The sequence below is a fragment of the Epinephelus fuscoguttatus genome, linkage group LG10 (assembly GCF_011397635.1).
Source record: "Epinephelus fuscoguttatus linkage group LG10, E.fuscoguttatus.final_Chr_v1".
In the NCBI taxonomy this organism is placed as follows: domain Eukaryota; kingdom Metazoa; phylum Chordata; class Actinopteri; order Perciformes; family Serranidae; genus Epinephelus; species Epinephelus fuscoguttatus.
Genome location: NC_064761.1, coordinates 45,337,026 through 45,360,467, shown reverse-complemented (window position 1 = coordinate 45,360,467; position 23,442 = coordinate 45,337,026). Strand labels below are relative to the sequence as shown.

At 46.0% G+C, this 23,442-nt stretch overlaps 2 protein-coding genes across 2 annotated transcripts in view; both read left to right on the top strand.

The window, feature by feature from the left end:
• Positions 1–15,511, top strand: part of vcam1b (vascular cell adhesion molecule 1b) — a 29,803-nt gene extending 14,292 nt beyond the window's left edge. Inside the window, exons 6-10 of the mRNA XM_049587828.1 lie at positions 4,698–5,033; positions 8,850–9,152; positions 9,471–9,740; positions 14,928–15,188; positions 15,333–15,511. Of these exons, the coding sequence (XP_049443785.1) occupies positions 4,698–5,033; positions 8,850–9,152; positions 9,471–9,740; positions 14,928–15,188; positions 15,333–15,493 (1,331 nt within the window). The 3' untranslated portion in view covers positions 15,494–15,511. The remainder of the gene's footprint in view (positions 1–4,697; positions 5,034–8,849; positions 9,153–9,470; positions 9,741–14,927; positions 15,189–15,332) is intronic.
• A 10-nt stretch (positions 15,512–15,521) lies between these two features.
• Positions 15,522–17,123, top strand: LOC125895374 (uncharacterized). The gene has a single exon (XM_049587129.1). It carries the CDS (start codon positions 15,522–15,524, stop codon positions 17,121–17,123), a length of 1,602 nt encoding a protein of 533 aa, XP_049443086.1.
• Positions 17,124–23,442: the final 6,319 nt, after the last annotated feature.

Here is a 23,442-nt window from a genome sequence, read left to right as displayed (position 1 = left end):
AGGACACTGAGAACCGCAGCAGACGCTCCAACCTGCGCTTCATCGGCATTCCTGAGAGGGCCGAGGCTAATGACATCCTCAGCTTCATGAGACGCCTGGTTCCACAGCTTCTAGGTGAAGCGAATTTCTCCACTTCTCCTGTGATCGAGCGCTGTCATCGTACCGGTGTCAAGGACAACTCCAGAGCCAAGGGTCCCAGGCCGATCTTGGTTAAGTTCCACTACTTCCAGGACAAGTCAAAAATAATGAAACTATCCAGGGAGAAGACTGAGCCCCTTCAGTACGAAGGAGCCCGAGTTTATATCTACCCGGACTTCTCTGCTGCTCTGGTCCAGAGACGCCGGGGGTTTGATGAGGCTAAGAAAAAGCTACGCGACAGGGGTATCAAATACGCCTTGATCTTTCACGCTGAGAGTTATCCATGATGGTAAGAAACATTTCTTTCACACTCCTGATGAAGCTGAGAGATTCCTTGGAGGTTTTTCCTCCATTGACTCCTCCACTGACTCTGAAATGACTGCCTAACGTTAATGAAAAGTGGCCAGTGTTAACGTTAGCAAAATACTCTGCCTGCCGATGAACTCTTCTGTTTATTTTTCTTTTCGTAATTATTTTACCGCCAGGCTGGCGCTGAGTCTTTTGTCTGTTTATGTTCCATACCGTCGATGGCATAGGCATTGTAGTGGTGGCTGCTGCTTTACTTTGTTTCGTATTTGCAACTCCGTAGCTGAACGTTGTTTGGGTGGCTGCGACTTTACTTTTGTTTGCTGTAAATGGTGTCACAATTGCCGTAAAATGGCGTAACACTATAAGATGTGATGTTCAAGGCATGTTGCTAAACTGGGAAAGGATAGATGCCGATGTAATCTACTATAGCCGGTGAATACTTTGATTGTCGAAATTATTATATTATGAAGCATCTGGAGTCTATCTCATTTTATTTTATTTTTATTATTATTTCTATCTTTGTGTGTCACCAAATGACCCCATAGAAGCCCATTACATTACATTATATATTGTTTCATTACTTTAGCATTAATAGACCTGGACCTTGTATTTTGTCATGCTCGAATTGTAATACTATACTTTCTTAAACTGACCAGGACCTCTGTTATTTCTTTTTCTTAAGCATGAGCTATGCAGACTGAGCTGTATGTTTGGTGCAGCCTGATTTTTTTTTTTTTTTTTTATTATTCTTTATCTTTTCTCTGTCCTGTCCTGTTGTGTGTGTGCGTGTGTGTGTGTGTGTGTGTGTGTGTGTGTGCGTGGTACATGCCATGGCTCTCCTGCCCTCCTTTCTCATACTCTTCCTCTGCCTCACCCTACCCAGTATCCACTTACTTACCTTTGATTCATAGTTGAACCATTGAAAGGACTGAAAATTATACACCTGAATATAAGGAGCCTTCTCCCAAAAATTGATCTGATCAGAGTCTGGGTCACTCAGTACAAACCTGATATACTTACCTTCTCTGAAACATGGCTGCATAGCAAAATTAATGATAATGAAACTGAACTAATTATATGCTATACAGAGCAGATAGAGGATGAGGTACTAGAGGATGAGGTGTGGCTATTTATGTTTCCTTGCGCTTTATCTCTGAAACTGTTACACCAAAAGTACTCCCATCTTTTTTTGAATGTCTTTTTATTGAGTTAAAACTCCATGAAAATAAACGTCTTATTATTGGTAGCATTTACAGACCTCCACCTGTTCACCCTGATTCAACCAAATATATTTTATCCACCCTCACCTCATTTGAACATTCGCATGAAATGATAATTCTAGGCGACTTCAACTCTAACTGGCTTGACCGCTCTTCATCTAATGATAAAAACCTACTCAAAAGTATACATTTAACTCAGCTGATCAATGAGCCCACCAGAGTCGATGCCAGATCGAAATCATTGCTAGACTGGATCCTTGTAACCCACCCTCATAGAATTATTGGATCTGGTGTTCTCTCTGACTGCTTCAGTGATCACTCAATCATCTTCTGTGTATGGAAAATGAAATCTCCTTGCCTTCCTCCAAAATGTATCAAAGTAAGACAAAGTAAGAATATTAATTTCGATAATTTCATTCATGATCTGATTGCAATAAACTGGGACAGATTTCAACTCATACCATATATTGAAGACGCCTGGAATTATTTTTATGCCGAAATCACACAAGTTATTGATAAACATGCCCCGTGGAGAGAAACAAAAGTCAAAGGAAAACATTTACCCTGGATCAGCTCTGATCTGATCAACCTCTTTAAACAACGGGATAGAGTCTGGAAGTGCTATAGAGTAAGCAAGGATGCTACTGATTGGGAAAAATATAGATCACTAAGGAATTTATGCAAAACCAAAACACGTAGTGCTAAATCAGACTTTTATAAAAAACAACTATCTGAAAATATCCATAACCCAAAACAGTTCTGGAAAAATATGAATAATGTCCTCAACAAATTTAACAAAAGCACCAGTAACCAGATTTGCTTTCATAATAACATTATTCAGGACCCATTAGCTATTTCTAACGTTTTTAACCAGCACTTTACATCTGCTGGTAGCTCCCATGTGTTTGACTCAACTTCAGCATATGCTTTCTCTACTAGCTCTTCCTCTAACAGTTCATTTTCTTTTCGTAAAATACTACCTGCTGAAGTTCAGCGCACAATTAATGAACTCAAGGATGATTGTGGACCTGGACCAGATGGTATTGAGATCAAATTTATTAAACTAGCAGCAAATATTCTAATGTATCCACTTTGCGATCTGTTCAATCTTTCACTTTCAACCTGTGCCCTCCCTTCTGCCTGGAAACGTGCCATAGTCACTCCACTCTATAAGGGAGGAGACCCACATAATATCAACAATTACCGTCCGATTTCTATTATTAACTCTATAGCAAAAATTTTTGAAAAAATAATTTTTAATCAACTATCACAATATATCACTGATTATAATATTTTATCACCATGCCAATCTGGTTTCAGACCCAACTTTTCAACAACTACAGCTCTGTTAAAGTTCACTAATGATGTGTATACTTCCTCTGAAAATGGCAAACCTACTGGCACAATATTCCTTGACCTAACTAAAGCATTTGACACTGTTGACCATTACTTATTACTGGATAAACTCTTTTCTGTTGGTGTCTCTCAAAATAGCTTACTCTGGTTCAACTCATATCTTCATAATAGACAACAGTGTGTACGTTTTAATGGAAATAATTCTGATTTTGCAATACTCATGAAGGGAGTACCACAAGGTTCATCCCTAGGACCACTTCTCTTTTCCATTTTCATTAATGATTTTCCAAAAATATGCTCCAATTGTCAAGTACATTTATATGCTGATGACGCCGTAATATACTCATCTAGTGTCAATAAATCTAGCATTGAAAATATTTTGCAATGTGAGTTTGCCTCAGTTCAAAGGTGGTTTTCATCAAACAAATTAATTCTGAACACAAAGAAATCATGTTGTATGTTGTTTGGTACCAGACCAGGTCTTGGTGACGCCTCAGATCTGACCATTTCTTTTACTGATGGCTCAACTCTAGCACAAGTCACCTCTTTTAAATATCTTGGCCTTTGGATTGATCCTTCACTTTCTTTTGAATGTCACATTGAATCCATCATAAACAAACGTAAAAGTCGTAACCTAGCCATACTCTACTGTTCCATAAACTGCTTTACCCTTCAGATCAGAAAAAGAATTGTCACTCAGTTATTACTTCCTATTCTGGACTATGCTGACATTGTTTATCAGAACACATCTGAAACACATCTCCAACCTCTCAATGTTATTTACAATAGTTTATGCAGATTTATTTTAAGGTGCCCATATCGAACTCATCACTGTTCCATGTATGAATCTTTGAACTGGTTACCCCTCAATAGAAGAAGACATTATCACTGGCTCCAATTTATTTTTAAATGCATTCACTTCAACTGTCCTTCTTATTTAAAACAATATTTAATCCCATTTACATCACCATACCCTCTCAGACACACCCAGCAACCTTTTTTCTTTGTTCCTAAAACTAAGAAAGAATTTGGCAGACGTGCTTTCAAATTTAAAGCCCCATCAGATTGGAACACTCTATCTAACAACATACGTTCAATCAACTCATTTCGCTTTTTTAAGAATTCCATATTTTGTCTTCTTAAAACATCATGTAACTGCTATTAAGGGTTGTGATGTATTTTACTGTGGTTGCTGATGTTGTTACCATCCGTGGTATATTAGTGCATATTACTGCTTTTGCTGTTTTGTGGACGGTGTATTAATGGTGCGATATATCATTGATGTTATTATATAGTATTGCTACTATTCATACTGATAATGTCAATATTGTTCCTGTGGCTGGTACTATACTATGTGCTTTGTGTGGGTATTGTGGGCTTGTGGGAATGATGTGTGGGTGGGGTGGTAATGAAGAGCCTGAGTATGCTGTTTGTGACTGTGTTGTTGTGTTGTATTGAATTGTATTGTATGTTTTATGTTGGACCCCCTCGAAAACGAGATGGTTCATCTCAAGGGGTTATCCATTAATAAATTTGATTACATTATATTATTTTCAGTTTCTGCCAGTAGACGTCCATCTGAATGGACACACTGGACCTTTGACATGATGAAAGTTAAAATGTTTATAATGTTAATGATGAGTTTAACATTCAGTCTTTGTGTCGTCTGGTCAGCTCATCCTCTGCAGGTGGACCTGAGTTCTCACGTCTCTGCAGCAGAGCGGGGTTCATGTCTGCTCCTCACCTGTAGAGCCTCCGGATGTCCCCACCCTCCAACCCTCACCTGGAGGAGGACAGACCAGAACCAGACTGTCCTCCAGAGGATGGACCAGAACCAGACTGTCCTCCAGAGAATGGACCAGAACCAGACTATTCTCCAGAGGACAGAACAGGACGGACTGTCCCTGCTCCGCGTGCAGGACCTAGACCTCCAGGATCAGGGAGGATACAGCTGTGAGGCCGAGTGTGGCTCTGTCATCAGAACTGGATCCATCCAGGTCCATGTCTACTGTGAGTCTGAGACACCTGAGCTCATATCTTCATTGCATCATTAATGACATCATCATTTCATATGGTGGCTCAGAGAGAACTAATATCTGCAGTTAAATCTGAGCACCCATCAATTCAATTCAGTTTTATTTATAAAGCCCAATATCACAAATCACAATTTGCCTCACAGGGCTTTACAGCATACGACATCCCTCTGTCCTTAAGACCCTCACAGCTGATCAGGAAAAACTCCCCAAAAAACCCTTTAACGGGGAAAAAACGGTAGAAACCTCAGGAAGAGCAACTGAGGAGGGATCCCTCTTCCAGGACGGACAGACGTGCAATAGATGTCGTACAGAACAGATCAGCATGATAAATTAACAGTAATCCACATGACACAATGAGACAGAGAGAGAGAGAGAGAGAGAGAGAGAGAGAGATGCAGGTAATGACAGTAGCTTACAACAACATTATTGAAAGTAATAATATTATAGTTATAGTTCTGGCTACTGTGGTACAATATGTTGAAAGTATGTATTAATATCTGGCAGTATACATGTGTGACAATAGTCATATGTGTATAATAACAGTAGAAGTATGACTAATGCTGTGTTCCCACCAAATGCGAATTCGCGCATCAAGATTACATACAAAGTCAATGCAAAGACGCGATGAACGCGATGGACGCAATAGAGGCGTCTAGCACGCCGCGATAGACGCGAAAATCACGTCCAACACCTCATCGTTCAAGTTGAAAATATTGAACTTTTGAAGCGAATTCGTGTGCCGCTGTGCCACGAAAGCCAATCAGCATTGAGATTCTCCCGACGCCACTGGCGTGTGTCAACAACGTCCAGTTGTTGACACAGCAATAAACTGCTACTCATCGGAGACAGATGGACAGATGCTCTGCAGCTGAAATAGACCACTTGTAGTTGGTGTCCTGCCGGGAGATCCTGGCGCCAACCCTCGCCAACAGGTCCTCAAACTGGGCCCCAGTCAGCCTGAAGTACCGCTGAAAGCAGCTATCATCCAGACGGAGTTCCTAGAGGAGGTGGTGAAACTCGCCGAGTTGGATGCGCTTCTGCAGGATAGGGTGAACCCAAAAACGACGGCGTTTGGCCCTCCGACACATCTGGGACTTCCAGAGCAGGTACAAAGCAGCAATGGTGGTTATCTCAGCCATGGTCGTCAGTGGCTAGCCGGAGCTACATGATACTACGTGTCTGCGCTACAGAGACCGCAACAAAAAGGAGCAGGCTTGGGTGAAAGACGCCGAGGAGACTGGTCTACTTGGTAAGTTCTGTAAATATGTCTTTAATTAGTTTGCAGAATGGTTGTACTATGAACGTTAGCACTAGCTTAGCTCCAGTTAGCACAGCCGGCTTCCCCGCTACTCGTGCGAAATGACGCGATAACGCGAATTAACAAAATGGTCAGGCGTCCAAACTCGCGCGTTACGGGCATTACGAGCGATTAAATCGCGTTCATCACGTTTGGTGGGAACACAGCATAATGACTAATGATGGCAGCAGCAGCAGGAGGCATCTGGCAGGAGGAAAGTCTTAAGTCTAGTCTTAAATGTGGAGACGGTGTCTGCCTCCCGGACCGTAACAGGAAGATGATTCCACAGGAGAGGAGCCTGATAGCTGAAGGCTCTGGCTCCTGATCTACTTTTGGAGACTTTAGGGACCACGAGTAACCCTGCGTTCTCAGAGCGCAGTGTTCTGGTGGGATAATATGGCACTATGAGCTCTCTAAGATATGACGGAGCTTGACCATTTAGAGCTTTATAAGTTAACAGTAGGATTTTAAATTCAATTCTGGATTTTACAGGGAGCCAGTGCAGAGAAGCTAAAACAGGAGAAATATGATCTCGTTTCTTAGTTCCTGTTAGTACACGTGCTGCTGCATTCTGAATTAGCTGGAGAGTTTTTAAGGACTTACTAGAGCTACCTGATAATAGAGAGTTACAGTAATCCAGCCTTGAGGTAACAAAAGCGTGGACCAATTTTTCTGCATCTTTTCAGGTCAGGATAGGCCTAATTTTCGCAATATTACGCAGATGAAAAAATGCAGTCCGTGAGGTTTGTTTTAAATGAGAATTAAAAGACAAATCTTGATCAAATGTTACTCTGAGGTTTCTTACGGTAGTGCTAGAGGCCAGAGCAATGCCATCTAGAGAAACTATGTCATCAGATAAAGAGTCTCTGAGTTGTTTGGGGCCAAGAACAATAACTTCAGTTTTGTCTGAATTTAACATCAGGAAATTGGTGCTCATCCAAGTTTTTATGTCTTTAAGGCAGTTATGGAGTTTAGTTAATTGATTACTTTCTTCTGGCTTCATCGATAAATACAACTGAGTATCATCCGCATAACAATGGAAATTTATAGAGTGATTTCTAATGATGTTACCTAAAGGAAGCATATATAGAGTAAATAGGATTGGTCCGAGCACAGAACCTTGCGGAACTCCAAAACAAACTTTAGTACGTAAGGATGGTTCATTATGAACGTGAACAAACTGAAAACGATCAGATAAATAAGATTTAAACCAGCTTAGTGCAGAACCTTTTAGGCCAATTAAGTGATCCAGTCTCTGTAGCAGAATTTGATGGTCAAAACATCAAACCCTTAATTACACAACACCTCTGACGTCCAGACTCAGACTTCCTGTCCGATGATTAGACCTGATGTTCTGATTTACCTGCAGATGTCTGGACTCTGACTCAGAATCTGTGAGGAGCTCAGATCTGAATCATCAGGATTAAATCTGATCCTGAGACATTCCTGCAGGTCTCAGGGGGTCTCAAGAGGGGCGGTTAGAGTCCATCAGAGTATGTTTAAATCCTGGACTTGAGTCTTCCTGTTGGTCAGAGCAGAGAGGTCAGAGGTCACAGAACTTCACGCTGTTCGTCGAGTGTTGTTTCAACACTTCCTCACACTGATCATTAATCTGATCTGAGGAGGACACACTGCAGTGCTCTGACCGACAGGAAGTGCCACAACACACACACACACACACACACACACATGCACACACACACACACACACACACACACACACACACACAAATCCTTCCAGTAAGACTCGGTGCTGTCCTCCCCCACAGAGACAGAAACAAACAGTGTTTCTCTTCACTGACTCTGAATCAGTTTGTCTTGTTCTGTCAGGACTTCATAAAATTAAAGACTCAATACAGGAACATTAACTCCTTTAAACTTCATCACACACCCGCTGACGGACATTAAATCACAGGATGTCTTCACTCAAGAATGGAGAACAAGAGAGACGGAAAGAAAAGGTGGTGACTCGGTATGTTTTCACCTGAAGCCGTCATAAAGTCTGTTCCTCAATAACTCTACAAGTTATTATATTATTTCATGTTGTGTTCAAACCCAACGTGATGCCAATTTTCACATCACGTTACGCAAGTTTGAATGCCAGAATATTTTCTGTTGACTCTCGTCATACATCGCTGACTCGATGAATGAATGAATGAGCTTCCACCAGTACGTCCTCAGCATCATACGTCCCTGGAGGATCTCAATGCTGATTGGCTATCATGGTGCAAATTAGTCGCTGAAGTTCAGATTTTTCAACTCTTGCAAATAAACTTTTGACGCGAAATTGAGCAACTCGCTTCATTCACGCTGCTTAAATAGCGTACTTCACCAGCGAGAATTTGTTTCATGTCTTTCCAAAACACGAATCATCAAATGATTATAAATCATAAAACAATCACCAGGATGTCACTGAAACAGGAAGTGATGTCGATGATCTCCCCTGATTGTTCTGCTCCGTGTTAACATCTCTGTTCTGATGTTTTTCACCAGCATTCCCATCTGATCCGGTTCTGGAGGATCCTGGTCCTGTCCTGCTGGGTCAAGAGGCGGTCCTTCACTGTAACGTAAACAGCGTCTTCTCAGCCAATCAGATGAGGATTCTGTGGCTGTCGGGGAACATGACACTGATGTCAGAGTCCTTCAGTTTCTCCGGTTCCCTACAGAATGTCTCGTCTGTTCTTCAGCACCTGGTCCAGGAGGATCAGCAGGTTCTGACTTGCAGGGCAGAGCTGCTGATGGAGGACGGAGACGTGTGGAGGTCCAGGACGACCAGCGTCCCCCTGCAGGTCCACTGTGAGTGTCTGAGGACATGACGACTTCCTGTTAAAGACTAAAGGCTTTTATTGCGAAGCAGCTGCAGGAAGTGTTGATTTAGGTTTCGATAATCTCAGGTTCAGGTTTTAATAATCTCAGGTTCAGGTTTTGATAATCCCAGGTTAAGGTTTTAATAATCCCAGGTTCAGGTTTTGATAATCCCAGGTTCAGGTTTTAATAATCCTAGGTTCAGGTTTTGATAATCCCAGGTTAAGGTTTTAATAATCCCAGGTTCAGGTTTTGATAATCCCAGGTTAAGGTTTTAATAATCTCAGTCCTGGTCTGTGTGTGTCTCAGATCCTCCGAGGAGAACCTCCCTCTCAGTGAGTCCAGGTGAGCAGGTGATGGAGGGTCAGCAGGTGACCTTTACCTGCCACTCAGAGGGAGCTCCACCCACCACACTGGTGCTGCGGCGGGATGGGGCGGAGCTTCAGAGGACTGATCCCACCTCCCCATCACTCTCCTTCAGCCTTTCATCAGTCCAGCTGGAAGACTCTGCCCACTACCAGTGTGAAGCCTCCAACCAGTATGGGTCTCAGTTGGTCACCAGCTCAGTCACCATCACAGGTACTGGTTTACTTTGACTTCTTTGACTCCAGGTCCTCCTTCACCTCATCCATATGACCCTGGGGTGGAGTGATGATGTTACACTGTGAGGCTAAAAACACTGAAGACTGTAGTGGGCCGAGGACAGAGCCCTGTGGGACTCCATATAAAGACTTGTGCTGTTTGTGATGTTGCTGTTTCCTTGTTGTGACGGACATTATCTGACGAGTTGACCTCTCACTCCTTCATATGACGCTGTGGACAGAAATAACCTCTGACTCCACAGCTGAGTCATGTGTCCGACACTTAGAGCCTCCAGCTGTTGTCAGACGCTGACAGAGACCAGGGCCTCAGCTATAGATTATATTCATGTTTGTTCAATATTTTCTTGATTAATTGATGAGTTGTTCAGTCAGTAAATGTCAGTCAGTGTTTCTCAAAGCCCCGTACAACGTCCTCAGATGTTTGTCCTCAAACCAAAACTCTTCAGTTTACAGAAAATTTGCAACAGAAATTACTCACATTTAAAAAACTTGAACCAGAATTTTGACCGTTTTTTTTTTTTATTATTATTAAAAAACTACTATACTAAAAAACTAAAATACTCGGACTGATTAATCAACTATAGAATTAGTTGGCGATTAATTTCATATGTGATAACTAACGGATGACTGATTGGAGCTGGTGTGAACTCTGTGAGTCTCAGTGATGAGACATGACGTCCATTTTACTGTCCGTCCCAGATGTTTTGTGGTGGGATGACAGCTGAGCTGTTTGAGACTTTGTGACGACGCTTTGGTTTAAAAATGTCTTTTAAATGGTGTATGACGTGAATCTTTCAGTTTGTCTGAAAAACAACATGTTTGCAACGTTCCTTAAAATAAACTAACAGGATACAAAGTTTATCAGAACAAGAAGTGGACAGGGTCCAGGATCAGGTGAGGACGTGTTGACTGAAGGTCAACGGGTTCAACTCAGCAGCTTCACAACATCACCTCCCAAATATCACTGTTTTTATAACTTTAATGTTTATTAGCAGCCACAGCGAGGCTGTTAGACTCAGCTGAACCACTGCTGCTGCTAAAACTTAAACTAAAGCAGGTTTGAACAGAAACATTTTAGTGAAGTGAAATAAAACCAGACTTTTTTTTTTTAATATATTTTTGGGGCATTTATAGCCTTTAATGGATAGTACAGACAAGTGTGAAAGGGGGAGAGAGAGAGGGAGTGACATGCAGCAAAGGGCCACAGGCTGGAGTCGAGCCCGAGCCACTGCAGCAACAGCCTTGTACATGGGGCGCCTGCTCTACCACTAAGCCACTGACGCCCCAATAAAACCAGACTTTAGTAAAAGCAAAAACAAAAATGATTTTGTGCTCTGACAAAAATAAAATGAACTAAATTTAAAAATGAAAGTAAGCAGGAAACGTCTTTTGTTTTACTCTCAAATCAAAATGAAAATGACTGAATAACTGTAATGTGACATGTTAAAGTTCACCACAGTTTGACCTTTGACCCTGACTGTTTTCCCTCTATGTTTTCTCTTTTCAATAAACAAACATCAGTGTGAGAGGAACGTCAGTCTGTCTGCACTGACAACATCGGCCTGATAAAAATAATGTTATAGTTTGAGGAGAAGCAGTCGGAGCTGAGTCAGCACGTCGACCGTTCCAAATGTCACTGAGGTTAAAATCAGCGGTCAGACTGCTCAGAGCGAAGACAGACGGAAAAACAGAAAAGAGCACATTCAGATGTTCACCAGCTCCAACCCCGTCACTGTAAAGTCACTGTAACCTCACTGTAACCTCACTGTGATGTCACTGTGATGTCACTGTGATGTCACTGCGTCACTAAGAGCTCCACAGCTGTGACCTGATGTGTCAGCTCTGTAATGAACACTGTGACAGGTTGTTACCACGATGAAGACAAACAGCTGACAGCCTGACACAGTGTTGTGTGTTGTTAGATGAGGAGTGTGATGTTAGAACATGATGAAGACAAACAGTCTGACACACGTCCTCCCAGTCGTCTCTTCATCTCAGGACAAGGACGCTGGTGTTTGTCCAGCACTCTGCTGTTTAATCTCAAGTCTTCACAGAGACGTTGTTGTGAGTTTCCGTTCAGACTCCCTGTGACTGTTTGACACCATGAACCTCCTCCTCCTCACTCTCTGACGGTCTCACTACAGGAAACTGAAAACTGTCTTCATCCATGAAACTATACACGTCTGAAAAACACGTCTCTGCAGTTCAGCAGCTGTTTCAGATTCAGTCTTTGGATGAAAATGTTGCAAAGTTTCAGTCACATGTTAGTCCTGATGTTTTCCATCTGTTTTAATCTTTAAACTAATCCAGTGAGACTGATTTATGTATCAGAAATTAGACTCGAGGTTGAGTGGAGTCCTGCAGGGTGAAGCTGTGAAGTCTGGCGGCCGCTGGCTGTGAGTGGAGCTAACTGCTAACAGCTAACTGCTAACAGCTAGCTGCTAACAGCCACCGCTGCAACTAACAAACTCCACAAATCCATTCAGCAGCTCCACCATCCACAGTCAGACACACACGGCTGATTATTTACTGCTGAGTTACAGCTCACAACTCGCACCAACCCAAACATCCTGGTGCAGACTATTTACTGGAGTTTTCCAACCTGTAGCTCATCAGGCATCTGAAGATCATTACAAGCTGTCAGTGTCCGACAGTCCACCACCAACATTTACATCACGTCTCATCAACCAAAATCAAACACAGATTTCACGTTAGTTTTTATTATCAAGATCTATTTTTAGCTCGTCGTCGTCTCGTTTTCATCATTGGAAAAAAGTTGTTTTCACCAAAAATGAACATTGCATTTGAGAGGATGAGAGCAGGACGATAATATTAGAGGCAGACAGAGAATACCGGTGACGTTTACTCTGGACGCTGTTTACCATCCTGTGAGACGCAGTTTACAACCAGATGTTACGTAGTTCCGTCACACGAGAAGAAAACAGTGATCCTGACCATCAGTGGGATAATTACAGAAACACAAAATCATTTTATTCAGTTTATTTCATTCTTTGTAAACAATGTGACAGCACCGTCATATCATGTCATCATGAATGTTTGGTTTAACCGTCAGACTGTGTGTTTGTTTGTTTGTTTGTTTGTGTGCCATCCAGAAGGTGTTTTCTATCTGTGTGATTGACATTATGCTTCTTCACTTCCAGAACATTTAGTCAACATGTTTTGTCTCTTTAAACAGGGATCAGACTGTACCCAGCAAGCATTTTTTGGTTTAAAAAAGGTCTAGTAGCTGTCTACATGAAGACCTGACGTCTAGGCTAAATCATGTCCAAAAAATGGAGATAAACATATTTTAATTACTGTTGACTGTCCATACGTGATTGAATATCATACCGCACGCCATCTGCAATGGCGAAAATTACATTTAATCAATTTCAAAATTAAATCGGCTAGATTTGGGTTACATGTAGCTAGACTAAATCGGAGCTAAATATAGCCAATGCGTTTAAATCACGACTATTGCTTGCTGGGTAGAGTCAGGTGGAATGAAAACACCATTGAAACAGTATTTTTCTACACACCTATAAACTGTCTTCTGACAGGTTGAGTTATGAGCACACACTCACTGATCATCAGTTCATCCCTGTTTTTCAGAGGACAGAGGGACGTCTCTGAGGACAAGTGTGATCTGTGATATTGGCTTTATCAATAAAACTGGATTCAATTTGAAAGTCTCTAAATCTTGAACAGCTCATGTGAGACACCTGTGAGACACCTGGGAGACACCTGGGACTGTCTCCAGGCTGACTGTAATCTCTGACCGATTCATCTCACTGTGAAGAAGCAGAAAAATAACTTTACTTTCTTTTCTTCCTCACTGCACAAAAGCCCACTGACACCCACCAACATCTGGATTTTAGTGTCATGAGAAAGGTCACAGTCTTCATTCACACCCGGGTCACATGACTCTGCAGTAGTCAGGGGGGCAGAGGATTCATTAGCTCCGGCTCTGATCGGCTTCGATATAAACACGACACCCCTGTCAACACGCTAATTTTAGCTCCTTCACTGGAGAGATGCAGTGACATCATCACAATAGTCTCCGCCCACCAGCCTCAGACCACTCCAAACCAGTCTGTGCTGAGTTTCACAGAGAGACTGACTCAGTGGAAACCAGTGTAACGTTCTCACAGGCCTCCATGCTGCTCTCAGGCCTGTCTGTGACGTCCAAGGTGACGCAGCAGGAAAGATGAACTGAAACAGCATCTGCAGCGTACACAGCTCTGCACAGCTGACCTTATCACCTGTTTTTAACAGGTTTTCCTGTGTTTAAAAAAACCTGCGGAGACGCACAGACGTTTGTGGGAAAGGACGTAAATCTGCATCACTGAGCCTCACTGACCTCACTGAACCTCACTGACCTCACTGAGCCTCACTGACCTCACTGAGCCTCACTGACCTCACTGAGCCTCACTGAGCTTCACTGACCTCACTAACCTCACTGAACCTCACTGAGCTTCACTAACCTCACTGAACCTCACTGAGCTTCACTAACCTCACTGAGCCTCACTGACCTCACTGAGTCTCACTGAGCTCACTGAGCCTTACTGACCTCACTAGCCTCACTGAGCTTCACTGACCTCACTGAGCCTCACTAAGCTTCACTGAGCCTCACTGAGCCTCACCTACCTCACTGAGCCTCACTAACCTCACTGAGCCTCACTGACCTCACTAAGCTTCACTGAGCTTCACTGACCTCACTGAGCCTCACTGACCTCACTAAGCTTCACTGACCTCACTAACCTCACTGAGCCTCACTGACCTCACTAACCTCACTGACCTCACTAACCTCACTGAGCCTCACTGACTTCACTGAGCCTCACTGAGCCTCACTGACCTCACTGACCTCACTAACCTCACTGAGCCTCACTGACTTCACTGAGCCTCACTGACCTCACTGAGCCTCATTGACCTCACTGAGCCTCATTGACCTCACTGGCCTCACTGAGCCTCATTGACCTCACTAAGCTTCACTGAGCCTCACTGACCTCACTGACCTCACTGAGCCTCACTAACAAATAGAGTCCAGGCGCCGCTCTGATTTAATCTGTGTTCCTTTCCGTCTTTATGTTCTGATCCACGTCGCTCTGTGTGAGTCATGTGACCACTTCCTTTTTTCAACTTTAACCTGTTTCTTTTGGTCCAGCTCCTCCGAGGAACACCACGGTCCTTGTCCTGCCGTCTACGGTGGTCCAGGAGGGACAAAATGTCACCGTCTGCTGCCAGACCATCAGCTTTCCGCCATCAGCCGTGATCCTGAAGAAGCTGACCAATGGGACGGAGCTATATTCCACCAACGGCACCTTCCTATTGGTCAATGTCACGGCCAAAGACTCTGGGCTTTACCAGGTCAACGTGACCAACCAGCTAGGATACCAGGTCAAAGTGTTCAGCATCAGTGTCAGAGGTCAGTTGCACCAGTTCCACCAGTTTACCCTCCAGTCTCTCTCTGATGGGAAAATGGTTGAATGGTTGTTGTAACTTCCAGTTTAAGAAACTGATGTGTTTTAATTTTTCATTCTGAAGTTTTTGTCTTGGTGGTTTCACACAGAGAGAAGCTCCAGTCCTCCTCCCAGTCTGAGTGCTGTCATTGTCCCAGTCATCTGCGTTGCCGCCGGGCTCGCAGCTGCCGCTCTGCTCCTGGACTACCTGAGGAGGTCCAGAAAGAAAGGCTTCTACCAGCTGCCGCAGTCTGCCCCCCCTTCAGCCTAAAGCTAACCCTGGGCTACCACTTCCCACCATGTGGCCACCATCTCCCACCATGTGGCTGCCATCTCCCACCATGTGGCTGCCATCTCCCACCATGTGGCCACCATCTCCCACCATGTGGCCACCATCTCCCACCATGTGGCTACCATATCCCAACATGTGGCCACCATCTCCCACCATGTGGCCACCATCTCCCACCATGTGGCTACCATCTCCCACCATGTGGCCGCCATCTCCCACCATGTGGCTACCATCTCCCACCATGTGGCCACCATCTCCCAACATGTGGCCACCATCTCCCAACATGTGGCCGCCATCTCCCACCATGTGGCTGCCATCTCCCACCATGTGGCCGCCATCTCCCACCATGTGGCCACCATCTCCCACCATGTGGCCGCCATCTCCCACCATGTGGCTACCATCTCCCACCATGTGGCCACCATCTCCCACCATGTGGCTACCATCTCCCACCATGTGGCCACCATCTCCCACCATGTGGCTACAGCCTCCCAACATGTGGCTACCATCTCCCAACATGTGGCTACCATCTCCCAACATGTGGCCACCATCTCCCAACATGTGGCTACCATCTCCCACCATGTGGCTACAGCCTCCCAACATGTGGCTACCATCTCCCAACATGTGGCCACCATCTCCCAACATGTGGCTACCATCTCCCACCATGTGGCTACAGCCTCCCAATATGTGGCTACCATCTCCCAACATGTGGCCGCCATCTCCCACCATGTGGCTACCATCTCCCACCATGTGGCCACCATCTCCCAACATGTGGCTGCCATCTCCCACCATGTGGCCGCCATCTCCCACCATGTGGCCGCCATCTCCCACCATGTGGCCACCATCTCCCACCATGTGGCCGCCATCTCCCACCATGTGGCCACCATCTCCCACCATGTGGCTACCATCTCCCACCATGTGGCCACCATCTCCCAACACGTGGCTACAGCCTCCCAACATGTGGCTACCATCTCCCAACATGTGGCTACCATCTCCCAACATGTGGCCACCATCTCCCAACATGTGGCTACCATCTCCCACCATGTGGCTACAGCCTCCCAATATGTGGCTACCATCTCCCAACATGTGGCCACCATCTCCCAACATGTGGCTACCATCTCCCACCATGTGGCTACAGCCTCCCAACATGTGGCTACCATCTCCCAACATGTGGCCACCATCTCCCAACATGTGGCTACCATCTCCCACCATGTGGCTACAGCCTCCCAACATGTGGCTACCATCTCCCAACATGTGGCCACCATCTCCCAACATGTGGCTACCATCTCCCACCATGTGGCTACAGCCTCCCAACATGTGGCTACCATCTCCCAACATGTGGCCACCATCTCCCAACATGTGGCTACCATCTCCCACCATGTGGCTACAGCCTCCCAACATGTGGCTACCATCTCCCAACATGTGGCCACCATCTCCCAACATGTGGCTACCATCTCCCACCATGTGGCTACAGCCTCCCAATATGTGGCTACCATCTCCCAACATGTGGCCACCACCTCCCAACATGTGGCTACCATCTCCCAACACGTGGCTACCATCTCCCAACATGTGGCTACCACCTCCCAGTATGTGGCTACCATCTCCCAACACGTGACTACAGCCTCCCAATATGTGGCTACCATCTCCCACCATGTGGCCACCATCTCCCAATATGTGGCTACCATCTCCCAACATGTGGCCTCCACCTTTTTCAGCATGGGATTTTGATATCTCCACATGACTATCATGTTGCAGTATTTGGCTACCATATCTATAATAATCCATAACTTTGCTTCCATGTCTCAACATCAGGCTACTTAATTCCAACACATCGTTGCATTAGTCCAGGACATCTGTTCTATTCAGTGCTTGGCTAGCACGTCCCAACATGTGGCTACTTTATAACGAGGACATGATCAGCAGTGAGGTCCATTTCTAAGCTCTGCACATTAGTGTTTGTGACTCAGTGACTGTTCCTCAGCTGTGGACTGTGTGTTGAGTGAACTGTCCCTTTAACTGAGGATCAAACAGGAAGTAGAAACGTGTCTCTGACTCGTGTTTTTGGCTCCTGGTGTGTCAGAAAATTCTCCCAGTGACTCCTGAAGGTTTTTAATAATGACTGGAGGAAGGTTTGTTTCTGTTTGAGCCTCAGGGTCCTCAGATGTCTGCTGGTTCGGTACTCGTGTGTCTCCAGTTCTGACGTTCTGCACACAGAACCTGGTGTTTGTGTTATGTTGAATTATGGGATGGATTTCTGACGTGGGCTGAATGTAGATTTGTTTCTCACTCCGTGCTTTTATTAAAGATATTTATTTCTTCACTGTGTTGTTGGAATGTTTGTGGGAGTTTCCTGCAGCCAGTCTTTCTCTTTCATTTCTGTCTCATTCACCGTTTACTGGAAGTCTGCAGGAGGTCTCAGCCGTAACCATGGTGATGCCTCAGCTGCTGTTAAAGCCATCAGTCCTCCTGAAGATGAACAGACGGACTCTGTTTGTGTTTCACAGAAACTTTAACACCTTCAGACCCTCCTCTGCAAACACTCTCACTGTGCTGCTGCTGTGAGGCTGAAGACGCCACGCTGCTGAGACCAAACCAAACCCATTTACAGTCAGCGCTCCTTTTCACACAGAAGTGGCGCTACAGAGTCTTTATGCCTCCTTTACATGTTTACACAGAACCCAACGACGGCGCCATCATGTGGCTCCAGAGTGTGATGTCAGACAACATGATGACATCACAGACTCAAAAGAGGCGTGACATGAAACACAACACAATAACATATCATATGATAACAAACAATAACGGCGTGTTATTCACCACCTTGAACAGGAAGTGTAATAGATGCTAAAGTGTTTGTCGTGACGGTGAAGGTCATGAGAGGTCATGAGAGGTCATGGACTCTGGCAAGGCAAGGCAATGTTATTTATATAGCACCATTCATACACAAGGCAATTCAATGTGCTTTACAAGAGAAATACATTAAAGGAACAATAGATCATTAAAAACAAAAGCTAAAAGCAAGACAATAAATAGTTAAAAACAGTGCAGAAAATGCATTTAAAAAGCAAACATAAAGCAACAGCAGACAAATATAAAAACAATAGCTACAGATTATCCTAACAATAAGTTACATATCTAGTTCACTGGTAAGCTGCAGTAAATAGTAATGTTTTAAGCCCTGATTTAAATGAGCTGACAGTTTCAGCCGACCTCAGATATCCTGGAAGTTTGTTCCACAGGCGGGGAGCATAGAAACTAAAGGCTGCTTCACCTTGTTTGGTTTTGATCCTGGGAACACTGAGTAAACCTGTTCCAGATGATCTGAGGGGTCTGGATGCTTCATAACGTACAAGTATATCAGAGATGTATTTAGGCCCGAGACCATTTAGTGCTTTATAGACAAGTAACAAGATTTTAAAGTCTATCCTTTGACACACAGGAAGCCAGTGCAGTGACTTAAGCACTGGTGTGATGTGCTCCACTCTCTTGGTGTTGGTGAGGACTCTGGCAGCAGCGTTCTGGACGAGCTGCAGTTGTCTGATTGATTTTTTACTCAGGCCTGTGAAGACACCGTTACAATAGTCCAGCCTGCTGAAAATGAAAGCATGAACAAGTTTTTCTGTATCTTGTTTAGACAGAAATTCTTTTATTCTTGCTATGTTTTTAAGGTGCTAGTAGGCTGATTTAGTTATTGTCTTAATGTGACTATTGAAATTTAGGTCTGAGTCCAGAACTACACCAAGATTTCTGGCTTGATCTGTAGGTTTTAGTGTCATGGCGTCAAGGTGAGCACTGACTATTGATCTTTGTTCTTTGGGGCCAGAAACAACTCTCTCAGTTTTGTCTGTGTTTACTCGTACTTGTCTTGTACTCGTCGTCCTCCGCTTATCCGGGTCCGGGTCGTGGGGGCAGCAGCCTCAGCAAAGAAGCCCAGACAGTCCTCTCCCCAGCCACTTCCGTCAGCTCTTCCGTGGGAACCCCGAGGCATTCCCAGGCCAGCCAGGTGACGTAATCCCTCCAGCGTGTCCTGGGGAGGCCCCGAGGTCTCCTCCCGATTGGATATGCCCAGAATACTTCCCAAGGGAGGCGTCCGGAAGGCATCCTTACCAGATGCCCGAACCACCTCAACTGGCTCCTCTCGATGTGGGGGAGCAGCAGCTCTACTCCGAGTCCCTCCCGGATGTTCGAGCTCCTCACCCTATCCCTAAGGCTGAGCCCAGCCACCCTGCGGAGGAAACTCATTTCGGCTGTTTGTACTCGCGATCTCGTTCTTTCGGTCACTACCCAGAGCTCGTGACCATAGGTGAGGGTTGGAACGTAGATTGACCGGTACATTGAGAGCTTCGCTTTCTGGCTAAGTTCCCTCTTCACCACAACGGACCGGTTAAGCGCCTGCATCACTGCTGACACCGCCCCAATCTGCCTGTCAATCTCCCGCTCCATCCTACCCTCACTCGTGAACAAGATCCTGAGATACTCAAACTCCTCCACCTGAGGCAGGACCTCCCCCCTGACCAGGAGTGGGCAATCCACCCTTTTCCAGCTGAGGACCATGGCCTTGGACTTGGAGGTGCTGATTCTCATCCCAGCCGCTTCACACTCGGCTGCAAACCGTCCCAGCAAGAGCTGGAGGTCACTGTTCGATGGAGCTAGGAGGACCACGTCATCTGCAAAAAGCAGGGACAAGATCCTCCCGTCACCGAACCTGACACCCTCCACCACTCAGCTGCGCCTAGAAATTCTGTCCATAAAAGGACTATCTTCTCCAGCACCTTGGAGTAAACCTTACCGGGTAGGCTGAGGAGTGTGATCCCCCTGTAGTTGGAACACACCCTCTGGTCCCCTTTCTTGAAAATGGGGACCACCACCCCGGTCTGCCACTCCAGAGGCACTGCCCCCGATGTCCACGCAATGTTGCAGAGGCGTGTCAGCCAGGACAGCCCTACAACATCCAGAGCCTTGAGATATCCAGGGTGAATCTCATCCACCCCCGGGGCTCCGCCGCCTCGGAGTTGTTTCACTACCTCAGCAACTTCTGCCCCAGAAATTGGACAACCCGCCCCCGAGACCCCCGTCTCTGTTTCCTCACTGGAATACGTGTTGGTGGGATTGAGGAGCTCCTCAAAGTATTCCTTCCACCGCCCGACAATGTCCCCAGTTGACGTCAGCAGCTCCCCGCCCCCACTGTAAACAGTGTGAGCAAGTTGCCGCCTTCCCCCCCGAGGCACCGGACAGTTTGCCAGAAACTCTTTGGAGCCGATCAATACTCTTCCTCCATGGCCTCACTGAACTCCTCCCACGCCTGAGTTTTTGCCTCAACGACTGCTGCCGCTGCGCTCCGCTTGGCCCGCCGGTACCCGTCAGCTGCTTCTGGAGACCCACAGACCAACCATGCCCTGTAGGCCTCCTTCTTCAGCCTGACGGCGCCCCTCACCTCTGGTGTCCGGCAGCGGGTTCAGGGATTACCGCCACGACTGGCCCCCGCGGCCTTGCAGCCACAGCTCGCAACTGCCGCCTCGACAATGGCAGAGCGGAACAAGGCCCAAAGACTCAATGCCACCCTCTGCCCTCGGGACGCGGTTGAAGCTCTCCCGGAGGTGGGAGTTGAAGATCATCTGGACAGGTTCTTCCGCCAGGCGTTCCCAGCAGACCCTCACTGCTCGTTTGGGCCTGCCAGGTCTGCGCGGCATCTTCCCCCACCATCTGATCCAACTCACCACCAGGTGGTGATCAGTTGACAGCTCTGCTCCTCTCTTCACCCGAGTGTCCAGAACATATGGCCGCAGGTCAAATGATACGACTACAAAGTCGATCACTGACCTGCGACCTAGGCTGTCCTGGTGCCACGTGCACCGATGGACATCCTTATGTTTGAACATGGTGTTAGTTATGGCCAAACTGCGACCCGCACAGAAGTCCAATAACTGAACACCGCTCGGGTTCAGATTGGGCAGACCGTTCCTCCCAATCACGCCCCTCCAGGTCCCGCTGTCATTGCCCACGTGAGCGTAGTCCCCCAGCAGAACAATGGAGTCCCCAGTCAGGGCACTGTCCAGCACCCATCCCGGGGACTCCAAAAAGGGTGGGTACTCTGAACTATTGTTTGGTGCATAAGCACAGACAACAGTCAGGACCCGTTCCCCGACCCGAAGGCGCAGAGAAGCAACCCTTTCGTCTACCGGGGTAAACCCCAACATACAGGCAGAGAGTCTGGAGGCTATCAGAAAGCCCACCCCAGCCCTCCGCCTCTCACCCGGAGCAACTCCAGCAAAGGAGAGAGTCCAACCCCTCTCAAGGACTAGGGTTCCAGAGCCAGAACTATGTGTCGAGGTGAGGCAGACTATATCTAGCCGGTAGCGCTCAACCTCTTCCACAAGCTCCGGCTCCTTCCCCGCCAGAGAGGTGACATTCCATGTCCCAAGAGCCAACTTCTGTAACCGAGGATCGGACCGCCAAGGCCCTCGCCTTGGTCTGCTGCCCAATCCACATTGCACCGAACCCTTCTGGATCCCTCTGCGGGTGGTGGGCCTGCAGGGGGACAAGCCCATGTAGCTGGTTCGGGCTGGGCCCGGCCGGACCCCATGGGCGAAGGCCCGACCACCAGGCGCTCGCCCACGGGCCCCAACCCCAGGCCTGGCTCCAGGGCAGGGCCCCGGTAACCCTCTGGGCTGGGTACATGTGTCCTTGTTTGTATCCATCATGAATGGTCTTTTGAACCGTTCTTCGTCTGATCCTTCGCCCAGAACCAATCTGCCATGGGAAACCCTACCAGGGGCAAAATGCCCCCTACAGCATAGCTCCTAGGGTCATTAGGGCACTCAAACTCCTCCACCACAATAAGGTGACGGTTCTTGGGGGAGTGTCTGTGTTTAGTTGTAGAAAATTCTGGTACATCCACATATTGATTTCGTCAATGCACTTATTTAGTAGAGGGCATTGTGATGAATGTTTTCAAACCTGAGACCCAGAAGTGTCCTGTCTCCTCTGCACCAATTAGTTTAATTTATTAGATTAATTTGTGAATGAGTCTGAAGCGTAAACATGTTTCCTGTTTTATCACAGTCAGTCTGAAACCTGCGACTCTGCTGACGATTAACGTCTTCAGACTAGGTGGAGACTAGGTGCCACAGAGCTCCGCCTTCTTTGTGCGGCCACTCGCAGCACTTCTAGTTGAAAATCTCTGAACTTTTCAGAAAGGCATTGATGACATCACTGCTGAGAGTGTTGTACTTTTATCACCGTTAGCTTCATAATATAGCGTCGTATTAGCTATCTGGCTAATGTTAGTGTTGTCATAGAAACAAAACCCACGCCCAGTATGTCATTTAAAAAAAAAGCCCTGACGTGCTTTTCTGCTGAAAAATATATTTAAAAAGAAAACAAACAAAGCAGCGTGTGGACACGCGTCTTTAACAGAATAACAGACCTTGATACAAGGACATTCTGAAAAGCTACAACTGTACACAGTGCAAGTTTAAAGGTACAAACAAGTGACTACACAGAAACAAACCTGTACGACTGAACAAAGTCTTGTTAGCACACACACATTAACACAACCAAACACTGTAACAGAGCCACGAGCCGCTGCGTCCATGTGCGCCGCCATCTTTACACTTCCTGTATTGTGGACAGTCAGACTTCCATGTCCTCTGCTAAATAAATACTGTGAACGTATCAAAGTGCTCCGTCCACAGAGAAACACACACAGCCTCTGAACGAGCACTCAAGGTTTCTGTGAATTTGTGATGTCACAACTTTACTGTGCAGACTGAAACTGAAACATCTGAATGTTTCCTGTCGCGTCCACTGAATATGAGTCAGAGAAGAAGGAACGCCACCATCCTGTTAACTTCAATAAACAGATACAGAGATCAGATAAATTATGTTTCGGTCGTCAGACCTTCGTCAGCTGACAGGAAGTAAACATGGAGCCA

Bases quoted from the DNA above. Each gene is read 5' to 3' on its own strand.
- LOC125895374 (XM_049587129.1), top strand. From the start codon at position 15,522: ATGTGGCCACCATCTCCCACCATGTGGCTGCCATCTCCCACCATGTGG.